General features: G+C 44.1%; 2 protein-coding genes across 7 annotated transcripts in view; one reads left to right on the forward strand and one right to left on the reverse strand.

Annotated features, from left to right (window-relative positions):
* LOC136427352 (allene oxide synthase-lipoxygenase protein-like) overlaps positions 1–12,464 on the reverse strand; it is a 37,501-nt gene that overhangs the window by 8,035 nt on the left and 17,002 nt on the right. For all 6 annotated transcript variants that reach the window (XM_066416177.1, XM_066416176.1, XM_066416173.1 and 3 more), the window contains exons 10-13: positions 12,089–12,184; positions 11,664–11,760; positions 8,936–9,053; positions 8,023–8,115 (exon numbers count right to left, since the gene is read on the reverse strand). In XM_066416177.1, coding sequence (XP_066272274.1) covers positions 8,023–8,115; positions 8,936–9,053; positions 11,664–11,760; positions 12,089–12,184 — 404 coding nt within the window. The remainder of the gene's footprint in view (positions 1–8,022; positions 8,116–8,935; positions 9,054–11,663; positions 11,761–12,088; positions 12,185–12,464) is intronic.
* LOC136427351 (tripartite motif-containing protein 2-like) lies at positions 780–3,198 on the forward strand. The gene has a single exon (XM_066416170.1). The coding sequence runs from the start codon at positions 819–821 to the stop codon at positions 2,913–2,915; it is 2,097 nt and encodes a 698-aa protein (XP_066272267.1). The 5' UTR covers positions 780–818; the 3' UTR covers positions 2,916–3,198.

Here is a 12,464-nt window from a genome sequence, read left to right on the forward strand (position 1 = left end):
AAAGAACGATTGGGAATCACCGAGGAATTTAGCAACGGAAAGTTGAATGTTTTCTGTTATTTAAAAACCAAACACTGGAAATCAAGAGTAGACCAGGGTAATGCAGGCGTCAACTTCGAACCTTAGCTGTGGCTGAGACCACACTAATAGAAGAATCGTATACATGCCCGGCCTGCAGTAGAGTGTGCAGATCCAGGATTGGGCTACACAGCCACAGGAGAGCCTGTAGAGGTGGACAACCTTCCCAGTGATCTTCGCTTCCGTGAAATAACCGGAGAAGGTTATTTATTAATTTGATATTTAATGATCTAGCCCAGTATATCAAGATCAGTGTGGGGGTCCGTAGCAAAATCACCCATGATCATTTGGAAATGTTAAAGTTGTCTCTCGGCAGTTACTTACGATCCAGGGAGCGTGTTAGCTGCGACCTTTTCAGATGGTAATTGGATGACCGTTTCGTAATAAAGTGGTTCTATTATTCCATTACTATCACCTTTTATTCCATAAAAAGGTCTCTAAATGGCACAGAGAGCCTCGAAATAATCCAGGACCTATAGAGATATTTACTATAATGTATAATATCATATTTATGTAGTCTTCTGATATGATTAAAATTAGTTATTTGAAACCTTGTCTATTCAAGTTACAAAAACATACCTGTTCAAACACCTTCGCCTTTACCCTTTTTCTCCTGTTTGAGGGAAGCTTTGTTCTCGTGACACCTGATACCGAGCTTTTATGTAACGCTGCAAGGTTGATTTAATAAACTGAATTGAATATTGTACAGCAATGACACCTGACCTTACAGGACTACTCAAATGGCATACCCTTACGTGACCTCACCAGGTAACAGTCAACAAGCCGCTGTAGTAACATACTTCGTAACAATGGCGTCAAACGCATTCAGCAACATTACCGACGAATTTCTCGTCTGCCCGGTCTGTTTGAAGGACTTCAAGCAGCCTAAGATGCTGCCGTGTCTTCACACCTTCTGCCAGCCGTGTTTGGAGATGCTCCTGGCCACAGAGCCGGTAGGGAAACTGGACTGTTCAACATGCCGACAGGACGTGCCCCTCCCCAGAAATGGCGTCCAGGGACTGAAGTCCAACTTCGTCGTCGGCAAACTGCGCGACATTCTGCAACAACAGCCGCAACAACAGCCGCAGCAACAGCCGGAAGGGGAAACTTCCGAGGCGCGGGAGGATGGAGTCCCCTGTACGGTCTGTGAGGTCGGGAACTCCGCTCAGTTTTACTGTGTGGAGTGTACCGACTACCTGTGTCAGACGTGTAACAAAGTGCACCGTGGACTAAAAGTGAGTAGGGCCCACAAAGTTGTAACGGTTCAAGACCTTCAATCTGGCCAAGCTGCCGCCGAGCTCCGGGCAAGGGAGACCTCCAAGTGTGAGGATCACCATGAAGTGAACAAGTTCTACTGTGACACCTGTCACCGGGTGGTCTGTGCGCATTGTGTGGTCACGGCGCACAAATACCACCAGTATGTGGAGATAGAGAAGGCGGCTGAGAGGGAGGGGGCAAAGATCAAGGCAAAACTGGCGACAGTCAAGAACACAGCAGACCTGCATGAGAAGTGGGTGCAACAGTTGCAGTCAGTGAAGGACGGGTGGTCTACACAGGTGCAGCGGACAGAAGAACAGATCAGAAAACAAGTCAAGACGATCATCGAGGCCGCGAAGAAGGTGGGAGACGACAGAATCGGTCAGCTTCGCGCCATGAATGCTGCTCGGGAGAAACAGCTAGAAGCCGCCATGGAGGCAGCTGAGATGGACCTGGCCTCAGCCAGGAGCTGTGTCCAGTTCACGGACAACGTGTTGGAGTACGGGAGCCCGGCGGAGGTCATGTCGGTGGCCGGAGAACTGACCGGGCGGTTGGAAGAAACGTCGGACGACAAGAGTGCCGACAGGGCTGAACTGACCAAGCATTTGATGAATTTGGCATTCGACCCTCCGACTATTAACGTGGAGCAAGAAGTGTCCAAACTAGTCGGTCAGTTAAAGCAAACAGCAATCCCGATGTTATCGTCACCTTCAGGAACTAAGCAGATGCGACCTTCAGGAACTAAGCAGGTGATCGGTAAGGGCGGCGCGAGTCTAAATCTCATCAAAACTGTGGGAGGTAAGTGGGGCACCGGAGATGGACAGTTTTACTTTCCTTCCTCGCTTGCTGTCACCGCAGAGGGAGACATTGTAGTGACTGATTATCACAACAAACGACTGCAGTTTCTGGTCAAAAATGGTTCCTTCAAGAAGAAGGTCGATTTGGGGTTCAAGCCACAGTCTGTGGCGGCACTGAAAAGCGGTGAGCTGTTGGTGACAGGTGAAGGACACGGGATTCACGTACTGGACAAACAGGGGAGGAAGTCACGTGTCATCCAGGTGACAGGGGCTGCAGAGACAGGTGAAAAAACTAAAGGCGTCGCTGTTGACGGTTCAGGACGCATCATCGTCACTGTCGGGCACAACGTCTTCATACTTAGCCCCAGCGGTGACGTCATGCTGAAGTTCGGGGACAAAGGTCAAGGTCAGCAGCAGCTGGGTTCCTTCCTCTGTGTGGCCGCCAACAGCAGCAACCAGATCATCATCAGTGACTATAACAACCACAACTTGAAGATATTTGACCCCGCCGGTCGTCATATCTTCACGTGCGGGTCACTTGGCTCGGGACCTGGTCAGCTGACCCACCCCTACTGCGTCATCACGGACAGCGAGGACAACATCATCGTGGCTGACCGGGACAACGATCGCATTTCCCTAATCAGTCGGGACGGCACGTTTATCAGGCACGTGCTGAAGCGGAGGGAACACGGACTGGACTATGCAATTGGACTGGCGCTGACTCATGACGGACAGTTAGTTGTTTCTGATTTGCATTCTATCAAGATTTTCTCTGTTAAGTGAAACCCAAAATTGTCCTTCGTTTCAAAATATGTCAGATCCTGATGTGCCTCCAAATTGTTATATTCAAGTCCTGGTTTAATCTTTGCCTGTAAGATGACATTAGATTTGATAGTTTAACCATAAACTCTTGTGTAAAGTTTAATGTCCAGTTGGAGATATGGACCCCAAACCTTGTCAGCTGTTTTTTTACTCCACTATGAAACGTATGCCAATCACTCCATTAAATCAATAAATGACATCCGTGTTCAATGCATCGATAGAGCAATAAAAAACTTAAAGGGTGTATTATATTGACTTAACAATCTAGTTTACAAAGTCCAACACAGGGGAAAGAGTGGCGAATTTCTTTCCCAAACTGTACAAACAAATATGATATTTTCCTTGCTTGCATTCACATACTCTAATGACATTTACACGTACATTCAAATAAACATGTCAGTATACCCCTGCAAAAGAGTTATTTGATAAATGGAACAAATGATATTTGATACCTGATGTCACGTCTTCATCCCTCCGAAGAACCACAAAAGGAACGCCCCAAAGGTACAAGTCAATAAAGTTATCATGAATGTTATCTTTAGTTATTGTGGCGAAGTTTACGCACACACTCCTAGGAAATTGTGACCTCCAACACATGAGGAAATGATGGGAATTTCATCTCTTCAACTTAACAAAAAATTATCAACATTCCTTGCTCACACTCGCATGTTTTATTGACATTTACAGTCATAAAACATGCCTTCCCTTCACAGAACCAATCCTTGACAAATGGTAGGTCCCAACGTGACGTCACTTCTACACCCCTCCAAACCACCAAAAATAGAATGTCCCAGAGTGTTGTCACGAGGTAAAAGTCAACAGTGTATTCATGAACGTGTTCGCCGCCACTCTTGACGTTGTGGTAAATGCGCCAAATTTAAGCCCTGGGATATGATGGCGTCCAACGCTGGGGGATAGGAGACATTTTTCTCCTAAAAGTTACGAAAAAGATTACCTCTCACATATTTTACTAACACTTGCATCAATATCAACGCATCTACATCCCAAATAAATTTCTTGACAAATGGAATGTGACGTCATACGTCTGCACCCCTCTGAACCATCACAAATAGAACGTCCGAATGTGATTTCACAAGGTAAATGTCACTAAAGTAATCATTAATAACAACGTTGCCCATCTCATCATTTGGTATGTGCAGCCAACCTTAAACTAAAATGGAATGTCTTAACTTTGGAAGTCACTTCTGCACTCCTCATAAACACCCCAAATAGAACATCCCAAGGTGTTGTCATGAGGGAATGTCAATAAAGCAATCATGAATGTTATCGTTGCCCTTCTCCATTCTTTTTGGTAAGTGTGCCAAAGTTTACGCACACACCCATACGTTATGATGGCATCCAGCACAGGGAAAAAAAAACCTTTACAAAAACATCATCACCACTCATTGCTCACATTCGCATATTTCATTGACATTTACATTCATAAAAAAACATGTCTTCGCTTCACTAAAACAACTCATTTATATTTGAAACGATCCTAAGTTCAGTAAGTAATGTCACTCCTACATCCCTTCGAACCATCACAAATGGAATGTCCCAAGGTCTTATCACGAGGTAAATGTCAATATGGTTAATCACGAATAACATCGTTGCCCCTCTCGTCATTTGGTACGTGTGCCAAAGTCACAAACACGCCCCTGGGCAAAGATGGCGTCCAACGCATTCAGCGACATTACCGACGAATTTCTCGTCTGCCAGGTCTGTTTGGAGGACTTCAAGCAGCCTAAGATGCTGCCGTGTCTTCATACCTTCTGCCAGCCGTGTTTGGAGAAGCTCCTGGCCACAGAGCCGGTAGGGAAACTGGACTGTCCAACATGCCGACAGGACGTGCCCCTCCCCAGAAATGGCGTTCAAGGGCTGAAGTCCAACTTCCTCGTCGGCAAACTGCGCGACATTTTGCAACAACTAAAAGGGGGCACTTCCGAGGCGCGGGAGGATGGAGTCCCCTGTACGGTCTGTGAGGTCGGGAACTCCGCTCAGTTTTACTGTGTGGAGTGTACCGACTACCTGTGTCAGACGTGTAACAAAGTTCATGGTCGGCTCAAAGGAAATCGATCTCACAAAGTTGTAACAATTCAAGACCTTCAATCTGGCCAAGCTGCCGCCGAGCTCCGGGCAAGAGAGACCTCCAAGTGTGAGGATCACCATGAACTGAACAAGTTCTACTGTGACACCTGTCACCGGGTCATCTGTCTGCACTGTGTGGTCACGGCGCACAAAGATCACCAGTATGTGGAGATAGAGAAGGCGACCGAGAGGAAGGGGGCAAAGATCAAGGCAAAACTGGCGACAGTCAAGAACACAGCAGACGCACATGAGAAGTGGGTACAACAGTTGCAGGCAGTGAAGGACGGGTGGTCTACACAGGTGCAGCGGACAGAAGAACAGATCAGAAAACAAGTCAAAACGACCATCGAGGCCGCGAAGAAAGTGGGAGACGACAGAATCGGCCAGCTTCGCGCCATGAATGCTGCTCGGGAAAAACAGCTAGAAGCCGCCATGGAGGCAGCTGAAATGGACCTGGCCTCAGCCAGGAGCTGTGTCCAGTTCACGGACAACGTGTTGGAGTACGGGAGTCCGGCGGAGGTCATGTCGGTGGCCGGAGAACTGACCGGGCGGTTGGAGGAAACAGGGGACGACAAATCTGTCGGAAAGGCTGAACTGACCAGGCATCTAATGAACTTGACCTTTGGGCCTTCAGCTCGTGACGTGGAGCAGGAAGTGTCCAAACTTGTAGGCGGGATAAAGCAAACAACAATCCCGATGTTATCTGCACCTCCAACTGCGCAGGTGCGACCAAACGTGGCGATCGGTAAGGGCGGCGCGAGTCTAAAGCTCATTAAAACTGTTGGGGAGTTAGGCAGTGGAGATGGACAGTTTAGCGTTGCGACCTCGCTTGCTGTTACCGCCGAGGGAGACATCTTAGTGGCTGATCTCAAGAACTCACGCCTACAGTTTCTGGACAAAGATAAGATAATGAGCTTGTCGGTAAAGATCACAGTACTTCGCTAGCGTCTGTTCTGGGGCGGTTAATCCAGATGTAAATGAGTGTGAAATACCTCCATTGTATTGGTCACCCGGACCAAGCGAGATAATTACCCGCGAATTTCAACTACCAACGAGCTAAATATACACATTCGAATTCTCACGAGCTCTCAAAAGAGCATCAAAATATAGTTAATTTGTCAAGTTTCTCGTTGGTACTGTAAACTAAATCGCGTAAGCATTATGCCATCGTCCAAAAAGTACGTACCTGTCTCAGCATGAGAAACTAGTGAAACCCCCTAGTGAAACATCGTATCGACAAGGCCGGGAGAGCTTGTAGAGACAGGAACCTCGATCAATTTCTAATAGAAATACGCCTGAACGGTACCATTGGTGATTGAAATATGTGGTGGGAAAAAATGGTGGGTAAAATAATGTAAAAAAATACATGAATAAGACCTGCAAGTGTGTTATCTAAAGAAACCAGAACATGGCGTCGGTTTGTAAACAAAGAAAAATCCAGTTCTGCTGTCAAACAATAACACTCTGATCTCTCCTGTATTTTCCCAGCAGTTGATTTACTCATGCGTATTTTTATACGACGTACATCTCCTTTGTATAGAAATGCACCATTTTCTTCTACCAGTCAAAGCAAGGTCAAAGCTACCAGGAAGTTTTTAGTTTCAGCACAAGCCGACACATTCGGCACATCAAATGCTGGCGTGTGCGCTGTTACCACGCGTATTGAATTACGGTCTTTAAAAAATGACGAGAAGGAGTATGTTATAAGAAATAATGCGTTTTTGAATCGGAAAACGTAGGTTGTGATTATCGAGTCGCTGTGTATATGTAGGACAGCGCCAGACACGTCGGTACACCAGTTCTTGGCAAACACGCAAATGTATCAAGGTGAGTGCTACGCTTTGGGGTCTCAGTATGTGGTAAATTTCAATGGATTTGTTTACAATGAAAATATTTGACTTCATCTATGAACTATTCGAATTCTATTTGTTAATTTTGAGTGTATGTGTGTTTAAGAAAGTAATGTATGGAGTAAAGGCCGGGGTATTGTTTATCATATCGGCGGGTTTTGTGGCGTCTCCGGCGGTTGCGCTTATAATCTAGAACCCTCGGCCGGGAATTACGGTGAGTTAATGCGGAAACTGCGATTTCTTTATGGTCTTAGTTTGGGCGTTTTGTGTGGTAGGATAGACTAAAATATAGCTAAGAAAGAATTGAAACGGTGGTGTTAGAATGAAGCTTGAGCGTGGGAATGATTGAAATGAAAGCTGGGGTATTGTTAACGTGTTAATTAGAAAACAATAGGGGCGGAGACAAGGCATGCATTTGAAAAGGACAAGTTCGCGGGCGGAATCGTGCTCGGCTTGGTGCAACCAAAACAAATCTAGTTCCCGCCTGCAAAGGCGTGAACCAATCAGCTACTGTTACCAGTAGTGACAGGGGTGATTGACATCGATTCCTCATCAATATGCATGCTTTACAAGTGAGGAAAAATCAAGGCCTTTTTGACCACCGTGTATAATTGAGTGAACAATACATCATCTGATGCAATGGCCTAGTAGGTGGAGTGTTCTTCTTGCATTGGTAGGTCGTGGATTCATACCAACATTGACACATGCAAATTTCTCCACATGGCACCCAGCACTTGGGGCAGGGAATGAAAATGAAGGTTGAACCCCAACGAGCCACTACAAGTGTATAGTGATTGCGTAATGCTGTGTGGTCCAAGGGCTATATAAACAGAGATGGGCACCCCCCTATGCAACAACATGTATGCTCTTTCCAAGGCTGTCTCCAAGACCCGTCCTTCCGTCCTAGGACGGAAATTTGCTTGTTGGGACGGAAACAAATTCAAACCCTTTCCGTCCCCAAAATAGCAATTTCACGAGATAAAACTGATGAAAATGTATTTTTGGGGCTTAAAATGACAGATTCAACAATGAAAATTTAAAAAATCAGCTCCCAAACAATGAGTGGGACGGAAAAAAGTTCAAAGCTGGAGACAGCCCAGGCTCTTTCAAAACCTCGATCCATTACTTACTCTTCCCTGATAAGATCAAAGCTGCCGGACAAGCCAATCTGTGTAACTAGATCCAGACCACCACCTTTGTTGATCAGTGACTCCAGCGCAAGCCTATACAGCAAGAAAAATATCAACGCCGTTAGGCCATAGGACCCGTTCGCACTGTTTACTTCTTCGGCCGCAAAACTTAACATACAAAGAAATACTACGGACTTGAATATACGCATAAGTGTGGACGGGCCTTCAAACCTTGAATGTATGTTCTATATTTTGGTAATAACACGCTACAATATGTATAAAATCTATGGTGACACAACAATGTTTTAATGTAGCTTACATTTGTGTTAAATTGGGAAGATCAAGCACAGCAGTCACATAGCGAATGTTTATAGGAAAGCTACACAAAAAATTGAAAATCCTTCTATGCTATGCTTAATATATTCCAAAGTCAAATTCTTACTTCAAGTTGGTTCACACAAGGAGGTTATATATAACCTCCTTGGTTCACATTAGTCCTTCATAGTTCTGGGATTTTCTATAGTTTGCACCTTATGCCGTGCTGACGCCTTCTCACCTGATAATTGGATTATATAACGTCAGTGTTTCAAATTTTTCACCTGATGATTGTATTATATGACGTCAGTGATCTCAATTCAATGATCAGGTGAAAAATTTGAAACACTGACGTCATATAATTCAATTATCAGGCGAGAAGGCGTCAGCACGGCATAAGTTGCAAACTATGGCAAATCCCAGAACTATGAAGGACTTATGTGAAACAACTTGAAGTAAGAATTTGACTTTGGAATATATTAAGCACAGCATAGAAGGATTTTCATTTTTTTGTGTAGCTTTCCTATAAACATTCGCTATGTGACTGCTGTGCTTGATCTAATTGACTTATATTAGCCTGGTGATGCCTGAGACTCACTGGTTGATCGCAAAAAGGTAGATGAAGTGCGGCTGCATCAGGCGGAGGATCGGGTGGGCCGGTGCGAGGTTCTGAAACGCCGTAAGAGCGAGGTACTCAACCAATAGATGGGTGAATCCTGTGAAGAGCACAAAGGTATGTACATGTTACATTTATCTCAAGCAGGATGTGTGTACTCACGTCACTTTGACGTAACGGGGGCCGCCCGAACCTCGCACACGCCCGAACATCGCACGGATTTTTTACTGATCTTATTTTGCATAAGTACGCCGTGTTTGTGTCCAATGACTATGCTGATAAGGAAGGTAAATAACCCAAGTTCATGCACATAATTGTCATTTACATTCAAAACATATGTGTACATATTCATTTCTTGTTTTGTCAAAAAGTAGTATTTTGACAATAATGATGGCAACGCTGAGTAGAGGGTCACTGCGTAGCTAGACGGCCCGGCACCTAAATATACGACCTGTGCCAAGCAGATACATTAGTCACACAGCTATCATACACATAAGAAAAATAATTTCATAAAACACTAAAAATTTAGGTCTTTAAGTGTTTGTTGAGAAGAAAACCGACCAAAGAAAAACAACGTAAACATTGCTGTCGTCTGACGACGTTGTTTTCCCGCCATTTTTTTGGACCGCGATGGTGGCGGGACGATTCAACGCACAGATTTGTTACGCTCTAACATGTGATTGGTACCGTCTATGAAAAGGAAACTGAATACAGAGATGGCGAAGATGTTTCCCAATAAGTAGACGGAGTATTGTTGATGTAAGCGGTGTCGTTTTTTCGTAATGATTTCGTAAGTCGGGCCGCATTCAATACGTACGTCGGGCCGCGTAGTAGCCTATTTCCCGTGGGAACATGAGCTGGGATGCGCTAGATATAGCCCTTCTCACATGACGTTAGAAGTGCACACAGTCAAAATTTTCCGGTCAAAAGAAAGCTAGAATATAGCAGACTTCAAGCCTTATTTACATTTCCCTAACTTCATCACCAACTTCCGAAGAGAGCAAAATTACCAAAGCGTACTAAGTTAGGCACACTATCTGGCGTAGCACTAAATCAGAAGGTACATTCGTGAAAATGTCTCACATCGTCTTCCGCATGTAACGCATGAAGGGCCCATAAACAGTATGAATACATTTCTTGTCCAAGTATGGTCTTAAGATGAATGTGTTCAAAATTCATTCATTAAAACCTGACCACTCTCTGGCAACCAGCAATGGAGCGCCGTGAGTTCCAGCGCGTAAAAAAACGTCCGATGGTTGGGCACCCCCCGTTATATATCATCCGCCTTGTAAACCCAGAAGTTGCTTGGTACATTTGAATTTGCAGATTCGATTACAATCATGTAGTTATGTCATAAAACGCACGTATGTATCTACTCACTACTATATTCATAGAAAGCACTTTTCCAGGTTCAATCAAACGATATGGTGGCTATGCAAACACTCGATTATGCGTATCGTTACCAAAGACTAGTTTTAAATATGCATAATCAACTCGGCGACCCCATACCTCAATGAATTGTTTAGAGCTTTTGTTAATTTTATGCAAATGACTTAACCATTTAGATGATGCATGCATGATGACATTCACCTTCAACTGATGACTTACACGTCACAATTATGAAATTCCCATTATTTATCATAAAGCGGTTTTGCCATTTTTGTATCAATTATGCAAATCAGGCCCTCATTTACATGTTTGGTATCTGTTTATGTTCCACCTACCATGAATTACATGTGTTACATTTATTGAAGTCCAGAAATGGCAAACAGGGGAATTATAGAATTTCCTAGTTAATTAGGCAAATCAAGTCCTTATTTGCATAAAATGTATCTAATCATGTACATCTCTGCCTAAGCCACCTTCATAGAAATCTTTTCTTTCTTTAGTTGGTCTCTTTGGAAATTTCTTGATATCCCTCTATTTTGCATACTGTTCATTTCATTTCGTACATATTTGTCTAAGCTACCTACATACCAAAGATCATATAATCCGTTATTCCCTTCTTGAGTTTATCATCTTCTGAAAATGCTGACAAAAACAACCCTGCAATTTTTGAACTGACCGCTAGGAAGCCCAACCTTATATCACTTATTTCCGAGCACAATAGCTATCTACTGCCTACAAATCGTGACCATAGCATGTCCAGAATACAAGATATCAAACCGGACATTCCATGAATAAACAAAAGTACAAACAGTATACAATTAAAGGAAAGCTACATAAAAAAATGCAAATCCGTCTATGCTATGCTTAATATATTTCAAAGTCAAATTCTTACTTCAAGTTGTTTCACATAAGTCCGTCATAGTTCTGGGATTTTCCACAGTTTGCAACTTATGCCGTGCTGACGCCTTCTCGCCTGATAATTGAATTATAAGACGTCAGTGTTTCAAAATTTTCACCTGATGATTGAATTTTAGAACACTGACGTCATATAATACAATCATCAGGTGACAAAATTTGAAACACAGACGTCATATAATTCAATTATCACGCGAGAAGGCGTCAGCATGGCATAAGTTGCAAACTGTGGAAAATCCCAGAACTATGACGGACATATGTGAAACAACTTGAAGTAAGAATTTGACTTTGGAATATATTAAGCATAGCATAGAAGGATTTTCAATTTTTTGTGTAGCTTTCCTTTAACGTTGTATCACGTTGCCTTTGCTTGGTACTGCAGAGGGGGGGGAGGGGTATTACTAACCAAGATGAGCCACTGACTCGTGGTAGTTCCCATCCGCGCAGTTGAACCACATCTTTGCCATCAGCCAAGTGTAAGGCGGGTCGTCCGGCAAGAATACCTATAATTGGACAGATTTAGACATTCAAATAAGTCTCAAATGATATTCAGAGTGCACATGTTCGTTCGACTATGGTACATAGAAGTTAAAGCGTATTTCTACAACTGCTAGTATGGAATGACTTAACATGTAAAGCTACAAGCAACAACAGCTGACGTTTTGGTGATAGTCCGCCACCTTCTTCATGGAAATACTTACTGGTACTACTACTATTCCCCACATAATTGCCATTGTATTGTTGAAAATACCTTTGGAACCTCGCTGTAAGCAGCGACACCTAGCATGTAGTACCAGTCAGTATCACCCTGAGAAAGGTGACATATCTCACCGGGTTCTTCTCTTCGTCGTTAGGATACAGCTGGATGGCCACAGGAACCAGGTCCCCGGTGTCTCTGACAAAGAACAGTCCATAGGGAGCACACATCTGTGGGGAGAGCATGATTAGCCTATCAACCATAGCGGCAGCCATATTGATGATGATACAAGACCTCGCCGCAAAAGGGCCCTGTGCAAATAGCCAATCACAATCCTCGCACGTATTTGGGGCGAATATGCAAATGTAAATCGTTTGAATGCTAACGGCGCCCAGACTATTTGGCCGGCAGCGGAGCCTGAATAGCGCAGCGGAGCTAGGGTAACGGCCGGACGCTAAATAGGATGGATTCCAGGCTAGAGCATGATCACTTAGATGGTACGGGTAAGAT

Source organism: Branchiostoma lanceolatum, chromosome 2, assembly GCF_035083965.1.
Source record: "Branchiostoma lanceolatum isolate klBraLanc5 chromosome 2, klBraLanc5.hap2, whole genome shotgun sequence".
NCBI lineage: Eukaryota > Metazoa > Chordata > Leptocardii > Amphioxiformes > Branchiostomatidae > Branchiostoma > Branchiostoma lanceolatum.

What these genes read in the sequence shown, in the direction of transcription:
- LOC136427351 (XM_066416170.1), top strand. Translation starts at nt 819, where the DNA reads ATGGCATACCCTTACGTGACCTCACCAGGTAACAGTCAACAAGCCGCT.